A 22,253-nucleotide genomic window follows, 5' to 3' on the forward strand; every position below is an offset into this window, starting at 1 on the left:
TATCTATCTACGGCAGTTATAGAGCGCCTGTGTCCGAAAGGTATCTAATCGCAATCTTCGAGTGAGGTCAAGGGGTCGTATGAAGAGCTTACCAATGCAATTTTTTCTTTCTTTTTACCTAGTTTGTTTTCAGACAAGGTTATTTTTTCCCAGAATATCATTATTATTAAGAAGCACTCCTTCGTGTAAAAATATCCTCTCAAGTTTGTCATGTTACCTCTGTAGCTGTGTTTCTTAGGCTTGAGGTTTATTCAGAGTTGTCATCACTCTGTCACTTCTCCGTCATATGCTCCTGGAAGGCCACTTTTCTGACCCCAGACTGACTGCTCATGAATGCTTCTTTAAAACTTTACACTTTGATAGGATTCCTTGACTTATCGACCAAACCGATCTGTTCAGTTTACTCATAATTTATTCTAAAATAATTGTCTGTGAGGGTATTGTAAAATGTAACTTAAACATTTGCTGTGAAAGTATCATGCCTTATGTTTAAGGACTCTTCTCTATCGCACAACCACTCTTCCCTCCTTCCTTCGTTTTGCGCTCCAAAGTGACTCTGTTACGCAAGTAGCATTGTACAAAACTCTAAATAAGAAAATAGAATAGATAATTGAAACACATTTTACCAACATGTTTCAGCCAATTACCCACTGTGCTGTACCATTTACCCTGCTACGGTATACTCTAAGGAATTATATGGTGTTTCAATTTCACTTAATAGTTTATGGAATGGTCAACTGTTTGTATCATCACACAAAGACTTTGAGAGGCTAAGTCTTATGTAAAGCCCTTCTGCTTTATCCGATGTGGCACCTATTCTGCTATAAGACTGCCCTGCACTTCACTTTTTACTGGTCCAGTAATGCCCTGGGGCATCAATTACAATTGAGGGCTTTAAGGTAATGCCCCCCAGTGAGTGTTATATTGCTGTTAGTACCCTAGTACCCCAGCATGTTGTACCGGGGTACTAATAGTGTTTTTATCACAAGTTGAGAAACTGCGCGTTCCGTGTTTCTCAGCTTCTGATAAAAGTACCAAAAAAGATGGCCACCATGGATCGGGGAGAAGGGAATTACAGGTTCTCCCTTTCCACAATGGCCATTCGAGAGTCAGAGATGCGCCGGGTACACCACTGTGGGGAGTGGGTGGAGGGGGGCTAAATGTATGGCAAAGGGGCGTGCAGTGATGGGGATGCAGGGGCGAAGGGGAGCGCAGGGGAGCACACTTACCCGAGTTTGGCAAGGGAAGATGGCAGCCATCCACTCTGAGGAGACTCGGAACGTATGGTAAAGACCCCGTTCTAAGCATCCTCATAGGCTGGGAGGCCGCCACCCCACACCCCCTCGCGGGGTACTAATAATAGTTATCCGCAGCCCACGTGACCTGAGTTTCCATCCAATATACTTCGAGGAAAAGGATCTTACTAATGGTCGCCCAGTAAAACATTGCACTGATCCATGAAAAGTATTTTGTATTTTCACTCTTTCAATTTGCAATTCACGTTTCACCTCTTAAATTGAGCTATCAATCAGGACATTCTTTCCCATGCAAGGTATTTATTACTTAGATAATGTTTCTTGGTTCAACCTGCAACATTTGTCTCTTGAAGAAAGGATAGACGGACAGAAGTTCAGTGATGAAGTACAGCCTGTCAGCAAGGTAACAAATTAGTGCTGTAACTGCCTATTTTATTCTCCAAAATCAGGCCAACACCACCCTTGACAAAGAAACATGGGGATTAGTAGGTATGCACTTGTGTGGCCCTTAATTCCACCTGCACTGCTCAGGCTATGGGCCTGATTCACAGAAGTGTTTTATAATGGCACAATCCCAAAGGAAAACGTTCTGTGAATCAGGCCCTATGTTTAGATCAAGGGTAGGAGCAGCATCATCTGTGCAGAGGACATGTACTATAAGATTGCCTCATGTGATGATGACCCATAGGTGATGATGACCCATAGGTTACAAATACTCCCTTTCATTTACGGTCATTGCTAGCTAGAAGGATATTTGGATTACAAGACACAAGATTTTAAAACATTTTAAATATATTTTTACCCCATGAAAATCATTTACTCCCAAAATGGGGAGCAAAATACTATTACGGCAAATTCTTATCTGGAGCCATGGGAACAATGGTACTGTGAAATGGAGCTTCCATGGGGGGATTGTCCTTTGCAATGGATGACAAGTGGCAGACTGGTGCTATAGGGTAAAGGGATAGTAGCAGAATGGCTCTAAGATAAGAAGGAAAGACTCCCAGGTTCAGTAGAAGATGTGTCAAGTGAACACAACACAAAGGTCCTGTGGCAGGATGGGCCTATGGGATAGAGGACCAGGGGCACCATGGTTCTCTGAAACAGATGTTCAGTGTCAGAATGGCCCTGTGAAATAGATTTTGGCAGAATGGCCCTATGGGATAGAGGACCAATGGCAGTTTGGTTCTCTGAAATAGATGTTCAGTGGCAGGATGGGCATGTGGAATAGATGCCTTGTGGCAGAATGGTCTTATGGGATAGAGGACCAGTGGCAGTTTGGTTCTCTGAAATAGATGTTCGGTGGCAGGATGGGCATGTGGAATAGATGCCTTGTGGCAGAATGGTCTTATGGGATAGAGGACCAGTGGCAGTTTGGTTCTCTGAAATAGATGTTCAGTGGCAGGGTGGTCATGTGAAATGGAAGTCAGGTGGCAGGATGGTCCTGTGAGATATAAGTACTGTGACAGGATGGTCCTATGGGATAGAGGACCAGTGGCAGCATGGTTCTCTGAAATGGAGGTTCAGTAGCAGGATGGTTCTGTGAAATAGATGTTCAGTGGCAGGATTGTCATGTGAAATGGAAGTCAGGTGGCAGGATGGTCCTGTGAGATAGAAGTACTGTGACAGGATGGTCCTATGGGATAGAGGACCAGTGGCAGCATGGTTCTGTGAAATAGACATCCAGTGGCAGAATGGTCCTGTGAGATGTTATGTTGTTGAGATTTACACCGGGCACCACTGCCATTTTCGTGGTCTCCAGGCGCTCATGGAGAATCAGTGCCAGAATCAGTGGTCGAAGTGGGCGGGATTGGTCGGCAGCAGTGCTCCTCTACTTCTTTTAATTAAGTTTTACCGTTCCTATACTTTTATTTGAAAAAGAAACCGTTCCGGAACGGTTTCGTTTTAAAATAAAAGTGTAGGAAGAAGTTGAAACTTGCACTTTCAGTGCACTGCACAGGACGTTTACTTAAAGAGCAGGCACATGTTTTTTTTTATTTTTTAATTGTGCATGGGAGGGGGCGCAGCGATGGGGTCTGGCGATGGGATGTGTGAGGAGCGGTGCAGGCCAGTATTTGTTTGTTTGTTTGTTTATTTATTTTATTTATAATGCGCGCCAGACCCTGTGGCATCAGGGCGCAAGACATAAGAATATATTAAGCTTAGTTACACAGGTAAATGCAGTACATCAGGAATCATAGGGATGGGGAAATTTACATGAGGGAATAAGTAAACAGTAATAGGAATTAATATACAGAATAGTGTCCAAAAAGGGACTAAAGCACAGTAATCGTAGCAATATACAGAGGATTGTACAGTGGGGAGGAATATTAACAGTCAAGTACATAATTAGCAGAATACTGGGGCTGGCCTCTATGTTTTGGAGGCAGCTGAGATGAGGCCATATCATCGCAGGTTACTTGTCGTTATCTTTCAGACAGTTAGTCATATTCTGTCTAAATGTGGCAATGGTTTGGTATTCTCTTAGGTAGGCAGGCAAGGAGTTCCACAGTTGAGCTGCCTTAACTGGGAAGCTGTGTCCCCCAATGGTGGACATTTTAAATCGTGGTACTAAGAGGCAGTTGGAATTGGCTAATCTAGTCAGTCTGCAGGAAGTTTTTCTGATAATCCTATCAGTTAAGTATGGAGGTGCTTTATTATTCAGACATTTGTAGGTGAGGGTGGCCATTTTGAGTCGAATTTTGTCAAAGGTAGATGACCATTTGTATTTTCTCCTAGTGGCTGAGATATGTTCCTTTCTATTTATCATAAGCGCTGCTCTCAGAGCATTATTCTGGAGTACATGTATTTTCTGGATGATATGTTTACTTGCACCAGCATACAGGGCATTACAATAATCCAATTTAGAGAGTATGAGGGCTCTAGAGATAATTAGGCAACTGTTTGCGGATAGAAATGGTTTGCTTGCTCTGATTAGTTTGCACGTGTATGCAGTAGCAGATGCCATGGAATTGATTTGTTTAGTAAAGTTAAGGGTGGCATCTAGGTAAAAGCCTAGGGTCTTCACCTCCTTAGCTACTTTGATGTCATTACCATCAATGGTGGAGTGGGCATAATCCAGGCTTAGTTTGGATAAGGGGGCCGTTAGTGAGTAGAATAATAAGCTCTGTTTTATCATTGTTCAGGCAAAGTCCATGGGTGGCCATCCATGCCTGAACGATGCCATACATTCTATTCACCAAGGCCAGGTCCAGAGAGTAGTCTCCAGTGAGAGGAAGGAGGATTTGGGTATCGTCTGCATAATTTGTGAGATAGAAGTACTGTGACAGGATGGTCATGTGAAACGGAAGTCAGGTGGCAGGTAGTTTCACATTTTCTTTTAAATAATCTTAGATTTTTTAAGTGAGGTGTGAACCAGGTGTTGAGATGTTTTTTAGGTTTACTCTTCCTTAGTTTGAGAGGTGCAATATCGTCAAGGGCGATAGTCATAAGTTTGTTATATTGTTTGACTAGAGAATTAGGGTCCATGTTATCGGGTAAGGCATTAAGGTTGGGTAGTATGTAAGGAAGTAGTTTGTCTGCTGTCATGTTTTTTTTGTTCCTTGTGAGAGTAGGTGGGACCCGTGAGGTAGTTTAAGCTGTGGCCGATTTGGTAGCCAGTGTGAACGACAGAAAATAATAGTCAGTCCAAATTTGAGGAGCAATGGTCGAGATGGTGACATTACAATTGTACTCTGCGATCCAATCGAGAGTTTGTCCTTTGTCATGTGTGGATAGGTTAATTTTCTGAGTAAAGCCTAGTTCTTTCAGAGTATTAGCAATTGCAGTGGTTTGGATGTCCTTACTATCGTTGCAACCTAAGTTGAAATCACCTAGCACTATGGTTTGAGAGGTATTTTTTAAGTTGTTAGATAAGGCCATGAAGATGTCATCAGGGAAGGATCCAGTGGGACCTGGTGATTTATAGATAAGGTGAATGTTCAACGTTTGGGAGTTGGCAATGGGTATTTTGACAGCTAGGCATTCACAAGATTTCCGAGTAGGGGTGGTAACTAATCTCATGGAGAGGTTGGTTTTAACAATAATTGCTATTCCTCCTCCTCGAGAGACCTGTCTGTCCGCTCTCAGGATAGTGTAATTATCAGGGACTGCCAGAGACAAGGCTGGGCCTGCGGCCTCATGTAGCCAGGATTCTGTAATGGCCAGGAAGTCAAGGTTATCTGTAAGGATAATGTCATATATTTTGGTTACTTGTGCAACTAAAGACCTTGCATTTATAAGGGCTCCTTTGAGATTAGGTAGTTGGCTTTCTGGTGCCAGTGGTACATTAGAGCTAAGCTTGTCTATGATAGTACGCTTAGGAGAGTTAGATTTAGACTGTGAGGTTGCCTTGTGAGTTGGACTCTTTTTTAGGTAGTTTGGTTGCTCTACTTTTTTAGCTGGTAGTTTGTGCAATTTAGATAGGCGTGCTCGCCATCTTAGGTTTCTATCAGTGGTGCTATATGGAGCATGTGTGATAGAAGGTTCTTGCTGTGGACTAAACTTTTGTGAGCATATATCTGATATGGTGGGGCGAGTAGGAGTACTGTTAAGGGACGTCATCATGGAAGTCGGGCTGTTAGTGATCAAGGTGCTAATCTGTGAAACTAAGATGATATGTATGGCTATAAGTAATGTTCACCACACTGTCTTGGAGAGAGCACCTGGTAGGAGTCTAATAAGGCATTGAATGTACATAATGAGAGTAGGTTGTGAACAGTCCAGGTGGACACAGTAGGTTGAAGTTAGGCTAATTCAGGAGAGGCGCAGTGAGTTACAGAATGCAGATAAAAGTGTGCACAGCGGGCTATTCTATTTTCAGTCACTATTGGGCACAGTGGGTAGGGGTAGCATAGTTAACGATATTAACGCAGCAAACTTCACAAATGCTCCTAATCTGGCAGTAATGCATAGAGGACTAAGATGACTTAGTTCAAGGTTAAGCACAATAGGCTTCAGAGGCAACAATCGAGCAATAATGCACAGTGGCCTAAAGTTTGGGCGCATCCGATAGCGTAATGCCAGGCTGGTTCAGTAGGGCACATCAGCTAGCATGGGATGGTGTAGTGTGGCATGTTAGTTAATGCTTTAAGGCATGGCAGGCTAAATGCATGACTCAAAAGTTGCGGCACAAGTAGGCTAAATACAAATAGCAAAAATGTTAAAGCATGGCATGTAGCTCTCAATTTATAGGGCGCACTAAACTAAATACGAAACCTAAGGGTTAGGTCACGTGGCAGGCTAAATGCATGTCTCGTGTAATGGGGCAAATAAGGCTAAATGTAGTGCAGTACGCCAGAGCAGTATAGTATATAGAGCCGCAGTAAACAAGGTAAGTGGTTGATAAAATCAATGGCTAGTAGCAGGTCACAATAAGGTAACAATAGCTAGGCAAGTACAACTCTGTAATGGAGGCAGGTTCAATGTTTAGCTACAGTTATCACAAATGGCGACATATGCATATACTGTAAGGCGATGCAGTGTGTCCGGATAGCATAGGTTGGCTAGTAATTTGACTAAAGACACGTGTGCTAATATTGTAATAATATCAGGATGCAGGTTTACTCACATGGCCGCAGCTATGTTAGGCCGTACAATGCATCTGGGTAACATGAGACGCCTCAGTAGGTTCATGGCCATTGGCGCAATCAGTGCGTGAAGGGTAGTAGTAGAAGCCTTACCCGGGCAGGCTGTTCAGATGATGTAGAGTGTCCAGGTGAGTTCTCAGCTCGGGGGGGAGGGCAGCGTTCATGGCCCTAGGCAGGCTCTAACGGCTCGGAACAGGCGCAGAAACAGGCCTTTTCCTTCCGGGCCTTCTCCGTGGAGGGCTGGTTTCTGCCTGCCGGCTGGGGCTTATGGGGGATTAAATTATGGGGTTGCTTAGCAACCATATGCTAGCCTCGCTTTTGTGCTGCATCTGCAGTCGGCCATTTTAGAATCAGGCTGGCGGGAGCGAGTGCTTCCAGCTTATCGGCTACCAGCTGATCAGGATGCAGGTGAGCAAAGCGTAGGTGGTTTAGTTGCTCATCGAGGTGGAATGTAGCTGTAGATCGCTACGGTGCCCGCGGCACAGAGGACTCCTGTCCTTTGCGGCTCGTTGCAGGCAATCGTAGTCCAGTGAGGCAGCTCCTGGATGGATGGAGCTGAGGAGGGGCTCCTGCCCGTTCAGGCGGTTCGATCGGAGTGATTCAGTAGGGAACATAGTTCCACTACTTCTTTTCGTACACTTCGACCACTGGCCAGAATGGTCCAGTGAGATGCAGGTCCATCAGACTGGACCAGCAAGATGGAGTAACATTGACATAATGGTCCTCTGTGATGAAGGAACAGTGATAGAATGGACATGTGAATTGGGGGTTCAGTGGCAAAATGGTCTTCTAATATGTAGGAACAGTGGCACAATGGTTCTTGGGGATGAACAGGGGCAGAATGTCCCAAACAGATGAAGGAAGAGAGGCAGAGAGAATAGTCCTGTGAAATGGAGGATCGGTGTCAAAATGGTCCTGCTACACAGAGGAAGGGGGGGTCACAAAAGTCCAGGTTTGGTGACAGAATTACCCTGTGAGATCCACTAGTTTTGAGGGCCAAAGGGCCTTTACTTTAAAAGTGAAACACATTATTCTTTGTGGATTGCTGAAAGCATTGCTGTGCTGCAGGGTCCAGTTTGGGCTATGATCCCACATGCATTATGCAGATGTTATAGTCTTGTGTGTATGGAATTCATGCAGTGGCTCATCTGCTGCACCCATTCCGTGTTCTTGGCAATGTATCCTTTTCCTTGTACTGTGTGTTGAGGTGATGCAGAGTTGCTTTAGAGTGGCATGTGGTATTTAACCGTGTATTGGAAAGGGAGAGAATTGTGAATATTAAGAGAACGATTGAAGGGTAAGAGTGTCTGGATCAGGGTGTGGGTCTACCTGTGGGAGGATTCAAATACTAAAGGAAGACGGATGTGGCTGGGATGGGGTCCACCGGCACGCCCTAGCTGACGCCATGCTTTACTCCTTCTTCTGCTTCTCCTAGGAGTACGGGATACCTAAGCACTTCGGTCTGTTCTACACCATGGGCATCGCTTTGACCATGGAGGGGGTGCTCAGTGCCTGCTACCACGTCTGCCCCAACTATTCCAACTTCCAGTTCGGTGAGTGTGGTTCATTATACAAAGCGTGTATTGCAAGAGTGGTAGCCAGAAAACCAGAATCCTCTCTCTGAACAAGGAAAGCTGGTGGCCAGCATAGTGAAAAAGTCCACAACAAAAATGTTTTGGGTCCTTTTACGGTTGGAAGGGATGCATTCAAGGCCACAAGTGAGCTCTGGGCATTGTTCGTTTTATGCAGACTTGAGTCTGCAGCTGTGCCCATGATGAAACAGCCTGTCAGATAGAATGATTGCAAAGCATTCTGGATCTCTGATCAGGACTCACCTAATGTCTCCAACTGGGTCTCCCTAAAAATGCGATCCAGCAGCTTCAGATCACTCCAAATCAGGCTATTAGGCAGATCCTATCACTCCTACGCGTCTCTCGTGGCATTGGCTTCCAGTCACAGCATGCAATCGTTTCAAAGTCCTGCTCAGAGGTCTCTGGCCAGCAAGGTTCTGCTTACCTCAGGCAGAAGATCTCGAGACACCAACCATCGATGCCCTCGAGATATGCAAACCTCGGGCCAACCGCAATTGCCTCCTTTAAAAAATGTTTTTAAAAACTGGGTGTAAGCTTGGACACTGCAAGAGCCCTCCCGAAGACCATCAGTTGCCTTTATAACCACCTAATTCTGGAAAAAACTCAAGACCTTCCTCTTCTAGAAATCTTTAGGTTTGGGCCCTTGATCTGCTAAAAATAACTATTAAATTGGGTTCTTATATCACGCTTCATGACAGATTCCGGCCTCTAAGCGCGGGTCTGGGTATGGAACACATGCTGCTCGTGTAGTCTTGTTTCTAAAATGGGCATGTTGCCCCTGAACTATCCTCCTTGCCTGCTACTATGCTGGGTTGCTCACACCTTCCGTTAGAATTTGATTGTTTTTGTATTCATTTGCTCACACTATTGCCACTTTGCACTTCTACTTTTTCCTCTAGGGGCCTGCACTTATTTTCTGTTCCTTTCTCACCACACATATCTGTATTCACTTATCTGCTCAACTGATCCAAAAGGTTTTCAAAGCCAGGCTTCCCCCTCTGCTTTACCTTTTGCTTTGGAGGTTCTGTGATGCTACTTTCTCGTGGTTTGCACCTTATCAAGCTCCAACAAATAAGAAAAGTATTGTGGAACTGGGCAGAATCAATTCAGACTTAAGGTGTTCAGAGGTTTTTCAGAATTACCACTGACCTAGGGTTCTGGGAAGTTAACCTTAGCAGGCGTGCAAACATTTGTCACAAACGTCTTATCAAACTCTGCCTTTGTAACAGGTCTGAGCAGTTTGGCTTATACCAAGGAGATTAGGCTCTTGCTGTTCAGATTGTCAAACAGTGGATGGTCTGCACAGTTAAGATTATATTTCAAATGTATATGGTTATAGTTCAATACTGTTACAATACCATAATGTAAGGTATAGATGTTAAAACAAGTTATCAAAGGAATTATACAATTAAAAGGTAGCACTAGTCCACAGTAACTAAACTTCATAAGTACATCACTAACATAAGAACAAGTGTTCAGCAGTGTTCCAGGGGAGTAACCAAGTTTTGGCTACTTTGGAGGAGTTTTATAAGTTTAGCCATATGAAGCAACGGGATCAATGGGATAGCTAGCAATTTAGATCGTGACCCAGTTTATAATATTTTAATAGTAGGAAGGGGGCAGGTATCAATGTGGGCCATATATGGGGTCTCCGTACAGGATTCACATGGCCAGGTTCCGTCAACAAAGGGAAGGGTAGCTGCAGGAAAGCTTTTTACATCCAATGTTAGTGAATGTGGGCTAGTGGGACTTCAAAACAGATATGCAAACCAGTCTCCCATACCCCAATGACCCCAGATAAGTCAGGGCCGTTGGAAGTCCAGGGATCACAGGTGCAGATAATTTTTATTGGACGGCTAGGTGTGGCAGATCAGGGATTCCAGTGTCCATGAGGGAGCTCATGGTAACAAAGACCAACATGCTGGACTTAGGTTGAAGAAGATGAAGAACACATGCTTTTGATTCTACAATGTTGGAGGGCTCACAGGACACCACAGATGAGGAGAGAAATTGAGGTGGCCCAAAACAGGGTCTTCAGGCATGAAGACACAGGATTATAGGACTCAGACTCCAGCGAGTCTCCTCTTCTTGGCAGAGAGCAGCGATGCCCAGGGCCCACAATGGGAGAACACTGCAGGTTTCACAGCACCAAGCTGTGTAACATCCAGGCAGCTGATGGGTGCCAGCTACAGGGCAGTGACTCTTCAAATCTCCAGGAGGATGCAGAGTCCTGAATCATCAGTTCAGAGGCCTGGTGATGCAGAACCCTGAACTGGTTAGGCCCAACAGTTCAAGGGAGGGAGGCACCATGGTAGGTCTCCCCCGCCGAAGAAAGAGCAGAGATTTCACTTGCGTTAGATGGCTTTGGTAATGGTTGCCCTAGCAACAGTCTTCCAAAGTCCTTCTGCAGCCTCTTGTGTGTTAGATTCTGGACTCCAGTGGTTGACTAAAGGATGGCTCCTGCTACAAAAAAAACAGGGATGGGCAGACGTGTAGACAGGGTAGGGCCTGAGCGGCCAAGGCCCACCCAAAATCTGTAAATGCTGTCTCAGCAGCGCTAGGTGTTCATTTACAGATGTTTGTCACTGTGGTGGGCCCAACGACATTACCTTCAGGCCCCACTTGCTAAACAATCCTGGCTATGCCCTTGGGGATAGGGGAGCAGCTCTCCTATTAGGAAACCTGTAGCACTCAAAGTCTGGGTGACTGCCAGTCATTTGCAGCCGAAATCTGTTCAGGATCTCAACAGTCAGCAAGTATGTTGGGGTTCCCATTGAAGTAGAAGGGAAAGCAGCAAAAAGAACTCCTTTTCTAATATAAAGCTTTGTTGCAAGCATTCCCCTAAGTCTGCTCTAGTCATGCTGCCACATTTCACACGACCGCCTACAGAGCTTTCTGTATGCCTGAATAATAGCCCCATGCAACTTTTCCAGTGTGAGGGTGTGATTGACGGTGTTAGTGGCAGGTGGTCTCTGATGATCCCCAACAGTCTTCCACGGCTTGACTTTATTTGCCATTCCCAGGGGAAGGCCTGTGTACAGCCCAATCCCTGCACTGTGCTGCTGGGAGGGGTACCAACTATCAAGACAAGATTGAGGGGTCTCAGGAATCTAATCGTCACCTTGCACTGACCAAGGGCTACATTTAAGGTCAGCTTTTCAACCTGCTTTAATGCCATCAATAGTTCTTCTGCATGGTCACCTGCTCTCAGATGCTGAGAACAGGGGGTGAGAGCGTTTCAAAGGCCCCACAATCTTAATACAAACAAATGCATGTAGGCACATTAAAGTTGGCCTTGTTTTGGGTCATTTAAAGGTGGTGATAACCAGAATACCATTCTCATGTACCAGCTATGCGCTCAGGCTGTCCCATCTCCTCCTCCACCAGAACAGTTGAAAGCTATCTCTTTTACAACTCTGAGAGAAATGATAAAGGACTGGAAGGGGAAGAAGTTTGAGGGCGAGGAGGCGGTATGCTTTTATCCACAGAGGTGTCTCCACAACCAATGTGCAGGTGAAGAAGTTTGAGGGCGAGGAGGAGGTATGCTTTTATCCATAGAGGTGTCTCTACAACCAATGTGCAGGTTAAGAGGGTGAAGAAGTTTGAGGTGGAGGTATGCTTTTATCCACAGGGGTGTCTCCACAGCCATTGTGCAGAGATGGTAGCAGCACTTCGCCAAGGTACATCTTTATAACAACCTGAACTTGTGTTAATGCTATCCATAGTACTTCCCACTCCCATGTGATCTTTATAAGAATTGGTCTGTGATGATTAAAGTCCTGGTAGCATGAAATACCCACCACCCCCATCCTTGCCTCCATTCCATGTGACAACGGCGTTCATTGACTGCAGCCTTTTCTCCTCTTTCTAGATACCTCCTTTATGTACATGATCGCTGGACTCTGCATGCTGAAACTCTACCAAACCCGCCACCCTGACATCAATGCCAGCGCCTATGCGGCCTACGCCTCTTTCGCTGCAGTCATTTTCCTGGCTGTCATTGGAGTGGTACGTCCCTCAACCCCATGAGCTCGATGTTTACGAACAATTGTTTCTGTGCATGATTCTGAATGAAGACCTCCTCGGTGTGTGGGACTGAAGGGTGCCTTGCTTGTTCGTCAGTGGTGTTACATTACTCATGTTTACTGGTTTCTACCTCATACCTATAGCTGTCTAAGCTCGCTATCCATTATTTGTTCAGTCATGTTCCTTATTAGCATTGATAATCATTGTACCGGTATTCCGCACAGAGAAAGGTTGTGGCTCGAGGTCTGTATTGTGGTGAGATCACTTTTGATATATTTTCCAAAACTTACACCAGCTTCTGGATCTGAAAGAGGAGCTGCACAACCATCCCTTTCAAAACCCCAGTCTTAGGAAGCCCCAGTTGCATATTTTCACACTGAACCATCGCATAACAAAAGACAGTGGTACTGTGTCATAAAAAGGATGATGGAGGCCTTTTAACTGTATCACTGGTAGATGTTTCTGAAGAGGTCTTCAAGGGAGTCCCGTAAAAGGATGCGTGGTCATGCAGTTTGTCCCCTGACCATGAGCGAGAATGCTCAGTTACTTTGGTTAAAAGGTTTGTAGAAAGGGCATCAAATATTCCTTAGATACATGGGAAACCAGTCCAATTATGAGGAGCAAGCTGTCGGGAAATGAACTAGTGTAGTGTTGATCTGCTGAGAGTTTCAGAAAGCTCTTTGCCGTGCTAGGCACTGTATGTTCCAACAGGTGTTGTGAAGTGTCCCTGGTTAAAGCCATTATCTATATTGTTTGATGTGGTCTTCTTGGCTTGGCACCTTCCCCCCCTTGATGGCACCACCCTGTTACTTTGAAGGTTAAGGCACAAACGCAGTAATAAAGGATTTCTCTCTGTGGAAATACCTCTCTGTCAATGTGACCTTCCCTGAACAAGTCATTTGGATTTTAACTTAACATTGGCAGGACAGGCTTTATGGCTGTGTTTTGGATATAGCTGAAAACAGCGTGAGCGTGCAGAAATCCAATATGGAGAAGCAACGCACAATAGAAAGACTGACATTGATTCTTGAAGCATACCATCAATGCCTCTTGGGGTTGTGACAGGGATAAATGCAACTGCAGGCCATACATTGCAGCATAAGATTGCATTGGGTTTATATTGCACATGGAAGAAAGTACACACCCCCTGTACACCCTAGATGGGTTACCAGCTTCTTCAGCAAATGGAGAGCTATCCAGGTTTCCATGACTCCTCAATGGCTGCTTCGACTCTGGCCCTACAACTGGCACTACACCAGGGTCTTATCCAGTTTGTTTGTATGTGGTCAAGCTTCTCCAGCTCCTTGATTGGCTTCAGCCTCGATGTAGGGACAAATCTCAGCTTGTCTTCTTTCTTTTTCTCTTAGTTGGGTCCCTCCTGCTCTTCGCGCCATACTTTGGTTGGGATTGGGAGTCATTATGTGTGCTCTATCCACCTCCTCCACCCCTGTGTATGAACTAGATGCAGTTGCTTAACAAGCCAACACCTAGATCATCGTCTTTCCTACAGGGAAGATATTGTTGCCATAAGCCCTCGCAATGAGGGAAGCCACACAATCAGGAATAGGATAAACGGTTTGACAGTGGGAGATACAGGCTTGAAAGCACAGCAGCATGGAAATCGCAAATACACTCGAAGTGTGAAAGGCCAAGAGCAGGCCTGAGGGGAGTCTCACCCACTTAGATAACCAACTCTGTACCAACTCAGTAATTATCTAAAATACACCAGACCTTTAGCATCCATATTACAAAATGTATATAGATATTATGCAACATAAATAACTGAAATGTTCATAGTACTTCAATATTTATTCTGTCTATTGAATTGACGAGCACTTCTATGCAAGTGACAGCTATATGCACTCTGCAAACTTACACACATGCTACATTCACTGATTTCTTTCCTACTCTTAGATCAGTGATATTCAAACTGTTTCATACCACCCCCCCTGAGCAAAAATATTGTTTCTGGGAGGGGGCCCAAAGGATGTCCAGAGGGGCCCTTGGCAGATTGTCTACTGCTTATATTTTCTATTAAACGCAGTGGCTTTAATCCTTTTTTATATTAAGAACTGCCATCTTAATCCCTTTTTAAAGAGTCTGGCCACCCCCCTCCCTGGACATCCTTCGGCAACCCTTAGTTGGAAGACCACTGTCTTACAGTTTCACACCGTACTTTTGAGACTGTAAAAGACACGCCGTCCTGAAATCTTAGGCGCATCATTCTCTTAAGATAGAACGCCATCCAACTTGGCTCTTTCACACCATGAGACAGTCAATCATGCTTTTTTAAGGATCAAGATGCCTTATTTCGAAATTATTTTATTTTGGGAATGTATGAATTGAAAACCTCACTTCAGAAACCTAAGGAGTGTAACACAAGGTGGGCAGGTTGACTAGATAAGCATGTAGTGTTTGTTCAGTTGTTTGCAAGCTAGGTTTACACTACATAAATTCCATACGTACATGAAAAACCCCCTCTCAAACACACAAAGAGGCCTTGCTCCCCACTGCCAAGTCATACAAAATCACCACCATCACTACAAAAGCTAACACCTACAACTCCAGGATTCAGTTATCTTGCTCTGATACGAGAGAATTATTCAAAATCTTCAAGGAGCTGAAATCACCAGCACCTCCCATCATCAGCTTCCTGAAGAACAAAACCTGATGCTCCCTTGTCGAATCCGCCCTCTCCACCAAAACCCACAACCTTAGAGACAAAACCATCATCAATAAAAAATAAACCCTGCTCACTAGCATGGAGGCTTCCCTCACCCAACCTATGCCTCTTACCACGCCCCCATTCAAATTCTCCCATGTCACTCCCTCTGAAGTCCTCTCGACCATCCTTTGAAAAAATCTCTAACTGCAAAGGAGAAATCTGTCCTTCCCACAAGGTCAAGATGTGTGCTGACCCCCTTGCACGCATCATTGCCAACTTTATTAATGCCTCTTTAGATTCATGTATGGTCCCAAAGTCCATTAAAGAAGCTTGAGTCACTTCCCTCCTTAAAAAACCCACACTTGACCCTACTGTTCCCAGAAACTATCACCCGATCACGGCCATACCCTACCTCCTAAAATCCTTGACCGCACTGCCTACACCCAACTACAAACCCACTTGGAAGCTCATAATCTTCTGGACACACGGCAATCCACGTTCCGGCCAAGACACAGCACGGAGGCAGCCCTCCTTGACCTGAAGATCCAGCCCGATAACATTTGAGACGCAGGAGAGTTCGCCATTCTCCTCCTACTTGACCTCTTTGCGGCATTTAATCTTGTATTAGCTCCTTTCTGAGCGAACGCTCTCCTGGGTGTTCACCAGTTCAGAAGCAGCCACACCATTCCCATCACTTTTGGTGTACCTTAAGGCTTGTGTCTCTCTCCTACACTGTACATTATGTACACTAAGCCCCTCTTCGATCATCTGGACCGCCTTGATATACCTTACACCAACTTTGCAGCCAATACGTAAGTACTCCTAAAATGTACCGGTAACTATATCACAAACTCCACAAACATTAATCGGATCTATGGTATCATTCAGGCATGGATGGCCAATCATCATCTGTGCCTGAAAGACAATAAGACGGAGCTCCTTATCATAGGCTCCTCACACCGGTTCAAACACCTAGACCCAACCTTTGCCTCCTTCTCCATTGATGGTAATATTACCCCTGTATCGAGTCACGTAAACACTCTGGGGGTACCTTGATGCGGAACGCAACATGCAAAAACACGTTAAAGCCATTGCCTCCTCCACAGTATACTCTACTAAGCTTATCAACCTTAGCAGAACATTCCTGTCCTCAGAGAATTGCCTCACACTAGCCAGAGAGGACATAGGTAGCGAACTGGACTACTGCAATGCCATCCTCGCAGGAACCTCTGCAAAAAACTTCACCAAACTGTATATTATCCAGGAAAATGTCCCATGGGCAGTTTGGGGTATGAAACGCTCTGACCATATCTCGCTAGTTAGATGTGAGGCCCACTGGCTACCAATTAAAACGTGCATTGAATTTAAAATCCTATCTATCACCCACTGATGCATCCACAACACCTACCTTAACCAGCGCATCGTTAAACAGCCCAACCGTCATAAACTACATTCCTCCTTCTCCTCCTCCACATCTCTTGCTACCCCGAGATTCTCCAGAAAAAGAGCAGGTGGCGCTAGTGTCACCTTCCTAGCGCCTAATCTCTGGAATGCCCTACTGCCTCGCATAGAGGACGAGCCCTCCTACTTGAACTTCCAAAATAAAACCTGAAAACTGTGTTGTTGAACAAATACGGCTAAATAAACACTGTCTGTTCTAGACTGTACCTACTGCTCCCCCATGAATGTATTGAATAGATTGTAATACTCTTTATTGTAGTTCCATGATTGATCTATTGTACTGTAACATAATCTAGCGCAGTGATACCTCTGGGTCTGGGCGATATAAAAAAATGAAATAAATAAATACATGTGCGCAGTATTTGGGTATGTACAAAGTTGTTGGACTTCATTTATGCACATTTCAAGAAGCTGTGTATAACATTGTGCAAACTTCACATAGTTGCTAAGTTTTTAAATAGACACATTTGGGTTTGCAGGTATTTATACGTACACTCTATTAGCCTAATAAACTGTGTTCTGGAGGTGCTGCCCTTCTCCCTTCCAAAAACCGATGTAAAAATGAAAGACTGCTCATGTATACCTGTTGAACCCGGGAAGGCTGTGTAGTGAAATATTCCTGCAAAACACTATTTGCTGAAATTATTTCTTGCAAACCAATTACCAGTAAGCCACAAGGATAATAAAGATGAACTTGCTGTTCGCTGCAGGCAGCCTAATAGCAAGCTCGACAGCCACAAGGATCATAAAGATGAGCTTGCTGTTCACTGCAGGCAGCCTAATAGCAAGCCCGACAGCCACAAGGATCATAAAGATGAGCTTGCTGTTCACTGCAGGCAGCCTAATAGCAAGCTCGACAGCCACAACAATCATAAAGATGAGTTTGCTATTCATTGCAGGCAGCCTAAAAGCAAGCTCGACAGCCAAAAGGATCATAAAGATGAGCTTGCTGTTCACTACAGGCTGCCTAATAACAAGCTCAACAGCCACAAGGATCATAAAGATGAGTTTGCTATTCATTGCAGGCAGCCTAAAAGCAAGCTCGAACAGCCAAAAGGATCATAAAGATGAGCCTGCTGTTCACTGCAGGCAGCCTAATAGCAAGCTCGACAGCCACAAGGATCATAAAGATGAGCCTGCTGTTCACTGCAGGCAGCCTAATAGCAAGCTCGACAGCCACAACAATCACAAAGATGAGTTCGCTATTCACTGCAGGCAGCCTAAAAGCAAGCTCGACAGCCACAAGGATCACAAAGATGAGCTTGCTGTTCACTGCAAGCATTGTAATAGCTTGCTATTCACTAGTGGGTGTCTCACCAACTAGTGGTGTAGGTGGGGGGTACAGCCATTACTGTGCTCCACTAACTATTCCATCTGTCTCATTACGTAATATCCTACTCCCCCAGGTACTCAGCCTACCAATGCATATCAGTCATAGTCCGCATTCACCACACTTATATGAGGTAGCCATTTTGAAATCAGCCTCAATGTGTAAGGTAACCATACTTTGCATCAAGCCAATCGAGAAAGTCAGCCACAATCTGCATTATTTGGGCAGTTATGGATGGGGTAGAATTGCGAAGACCAGCCTTGCGTCACATCCAGATGGAATTGTGAAGATTAACATGCATCACATGTAGAAAGAATTGTGGTGATCAGCCTTGCGTCACTTCTAGACAGAATTGTGAAGATTAACATGCATCACATTTGATAGAATTGACAAGATTAGCATGCGTCATTTTTAGACGAAATTATGAAGATTAACATTCATCACATACAGATGGAATAATGAAGAATAACGTGTTACATCTAGATATAATTGTGAAGATTAACATGCTCTCTAGATAGAATTGTGATGATTAGCATGCATCACATGTAGATAGAACTGTAGGAATTAGCATGTGTCACATCCAGATGGAATTGTGGAAATCAGAATGCGTCACATCTAGATAGTGATGCCACTAACCAACCATACTAATAAAAGCTCACCCTTCTACATACACCTCTCAAACTCTAACTTAAAACACCCATACCTCTAAAGCACAACAAATTGCACGCACTTCACTACACCACAACTAAGCAAACCACACATAGCCTTGCACAACAGCACATGACGGCTACCAACCGAAAAAAAAAAACTAAGCTCTGCGAACAGTGTAAACCGAACTGAAGCTGCCAGCAGCATATCACAGCTCTCTTTTGCTTTTTACCACTGAGTCCTACTAACTTACCCTACCCTCTTGCTTTTCAGATTGCCAGAGCACCAGGGGACCACTGTGGTGGTGACGGTGCGCGATATACATACCCTTTAACATAATTTATATTGGTTCCTTCTGTAAACGGGTCTGTATTGTAAGGGTCGTCTTGCCTCTTTACAAAAAGTCTTCTTCCTCTGGCTTTGTGTTTGTCTTCGTCTATTGCCTCCTCTCCTGGTCTTCGGAAGGTATCTGTGGTTAGATTTTTGGCAATCCCTTTTTCTGAATAGAGGATCCGCATTTCCTCTAATAAATCTCTTTTCACTGCTGGATTTTTAGAGGGTGCTGGAATAGTATCTTCCTCATTCGAGCTTATATATGATGATTCTGGAGTTCCTTCTTTTCTGCTAGATCTGGATGGAGTCATCAGAGGTTGTTCATATAAAGAATCATATTTTTTGCGACTATGTAATGTCTTCCATTGTAATCTTGTTTCTCTTCGTCATTTCTGAATTTTTCTTTGACTGATCTCATCTCGATATGTTTGCAAGTTAGTTGAGATTTCTCTTGGAATGCCCGAATTAAATCCTGATCTTTATTTGATTTGATAACCGCTGTTAGGGACAATATTTCATTTTGTAATGTTGCATGGTCAATTTTTGCATATTTTATTAAAAGATTCATCTTATTGAAAGAACAGTCTGTAAGTCCAGTTTCCCATTTGCGTAACAACTCCTGATCGTTATCTCCATAACTTGGAAAAGCCAAGATCCTTAAATCTCCGGGAATCATTTTCAACCCCATATATTTCTGTAAACTTGTTAACTCTCACCATCTAGAGATTTCTTTAATTGGTAATATTCCCAGCTTATTTCATGTGTCCAGAATAGTAGCTTTTTCTTTAACTGGGCTGCTTGGTTGTGGAAATTCGACATCTATCCATGTGTTAAAAGCTGAGTGAAGCTAATTTCAAGCGATTCTGAATGCTTAAGGCTTCAGCCATAGTGAGTTATTACAAATCCACGTTTGGCAAGTATCAAAAGAATGGCTCCTGATGTGCACCTTATATATATAATGAAATGTAGTATGTTTTTAACGTGCCTTTTCAGAGAGGGTCGTTTGACTGCTTGAGTAGTGTAGTGCGTATGTCTGGTTAGGTGTTTATTTGTTTCATTTTAGCGTGCTTTTACATCCATTTAGCACTTAGCGACAGATAAAGAAAACACCTTGTACGATTGTTATGATATTCATGTATATGAACAGTCAATCACGTACGTACTGCGTCTTGTGATATCTGAGACTCCAGTGCACGCACCAAGTTTTCCTGATAGCTCACCGGCACTTCCAGAGCTTTGGTAACCATTGCACTGCTCTTCACGCCCGGTGCTCTTGTGTTTTATTTAATATTGATTTTTAGTTCAGATTAATATTAATGTTACTTTGTATTAAAATTGTATTTTTATTCATTACTGTTTGATCTTATTGGTTTTGTGGACTGTAGTGCACACAGTAAAATACATTTCAAGGGGGAATTGCAAAGGATTATGGCAATAGGTTATGGAATTACAAATCAAAAGTGAGATAGAAAAAATACTTGAGAATGTGGCGATTTTGTACAATTTATAATGCACACTTCCACAAAATTGGCACAATGAGTAATTTGCAATTGTTGGCTTTCGAACAACCTTTACTCCAGCCAGGTTCCGCAGCTCAGTCAGATTTTCTAGCATATATAATACAATAAAAAAACAATTTACAATATGCCTATGTTCCTCAACATTTGTGTTTACTGCATAATGTCTCTTCCATGCATGTAAAACAGTAAATCAAGACTCTGGGCCTCATTACAGGTTTGGCTGTATTCTAGTGGTAAATACGCTGGAATACTAACGAACAATTTACTGTTACCGCCACCTGGCAGCAAAGGTAGAGACAGGATTTGTTTCCAGACAGCTGTTCAGAAATCAATAGGGAAACAAAGTATCCTCATCCCTAAATTGTTCCGTCCCCACCAATACAGAAACCTTAGGGTTTTTGTAGGGTTTTACACAATGGTCCTTATGCAGAAAGTGTCATCAACTTTACATTAGCAATGAACATCCTCCCACCATGGAAGATACAGGTTTTCAAACACATTTGAGACCTGTACAATTCAGTTTGGCCAAGCTGCGCGGTACAATAAACCGCTTCTAGGGGATCTGTCTATACACATAATAGGACTCGCGTGACTCTTATCCCGGTTCTTCCACATCTAAGAGCACCTTCACGTAACGCTGTGGGGCACACCGCTCTGCGTACCTGCGCTTCAGACAGGAGGGTTACATCATTCTCACGTGGCCATTTGTGCTCTTGCGTGCATGCCAGCCATTTAAATCTCTTACCGTGCTACGTCCTTAAACATGGCTGCGGTTACCTTGCTTCACTGCCCAAAAATGGCTGCGATTCTGCTCTGTCCATGGCTTATGTCCATCTGTGACTCATCAGAATTAAAATACTGTCAGCTACAACACCTGCATACCGGTATGGCCTTCATGCAATGGGAGCTGTATTGTGGTGTCTCACCTGAATGCTGATATTTCTATGTTCTATTTATATGTTCCTGTAAAGAGCAAAATGTACACCAGTGGCACTACAGAGAAAACATTCAGAGAAAGGTACAGCTTTTGGTCCCGGGGGAAGGGGGTGGATAATAGGGCGCCAGTGGAAAGCAGGGGGTGCAATGGGCACCACTGGGAGTTAAGGGGGGGCATCCCTCTACCCCCACACTGGCACTGCCACTCTGATAATGCCTTGCTGCAACTGACGTTTAAGAGCCTAATCAAATCTACAGAGCCTCAAAGGTTCTGTGTGTAATATCCTTATAGTGCATTCTAGCCCAGGCACCAGTTGGTCTACAGCAAGGCCTAGATCAGCAGATTGGATCTGCAGATGTATTGGCCTACGACCCCCATGGTCCCCCAAAATTGACTATGCTAGCTAAGTTTGGGAGTTGTAATCTAAAACACCTTGGCAAGCCAATAGTTGCAGACCCCCGGCCATGGGCAGGACTGGAGGGTTGATATACAGAGGGAGGAAAAACCAGCGGGAGAGGCAGGTGCACCAACGTCATATGCAGAGCGTCCATATTGTGTTTCTGTCCTCAATTCTAGACTTAAGCCAAAAGAGGTAGATTCCAAGCGTCAGCCTACAGGGAAAGTGAAACTAAATTGATTCTGACACCATCCTGAAGTGACCAGCCGGTCCGATAGCACAGCGAGTAGAGCGCTTGATTTGACATCTATGCAGAACCTGCTGACGCAGGTTCGAATCCTGGCAGGGCCAAACTCAGCCTTTCATCCTTCCGAGGTGATAAATGAGCACCACACACTGTGGGAAATAAGCAGCGCTCAGATGCCTGAGGGTTTGTAATGCTATATAAATAACACAAACAAACAAACCCAATTCAGAGTATTATTGTGTAATTCAGTGCG

At 44.2% G+C, this 22,253-nt stretch overlaps 1 protein-coding gene across 3 annotated transcripts in view; it reads left to right on the forward strand.

Moving 5' to 3' along the window:
• The window catches only part of SIDT1 (SID1 transmembrane family member 1), a 737,146-nt gene that overhangs the window by 578,916 nt on the left and 135,977 nt on the right, over positions 1 to 22,253 (forward strand). For all 3 annotated transcript variants that reach the window (XM_069635864.1, XM_069635865.1, XM_069635866.1), the window contains 2 exons: positions 8,280 to 8,397; positions 12,308 to 12,444. In XM_069635864.1, the coding sequence (XP_069491965.1) occupies positions 8,280 to 8,397; positions 12,308 to 12,444 (255 nt within the window). The remainder of the gene's footprint in view (positions 1 to 8,279; positions 8,398 to 12,307; positions 12,445 to 22,253) is intronic.

Source organism: Ambystoma mexicanum, chromosome 7p (genome assembly GCF_040938575.1).
Source record: "Ambystoma mexicanum isolate Mex_15411 chromosome 7p, UKY_AmexF1_1, whole genome shotgun sequence".
In the NCBI taxonomy this organism is placed as follows: Eukaryota; Metazoa; Chordata; class Amphibia; order Caudata; family Ambystomatidae; genus Ambystoma; species Ambystoma mexicanum.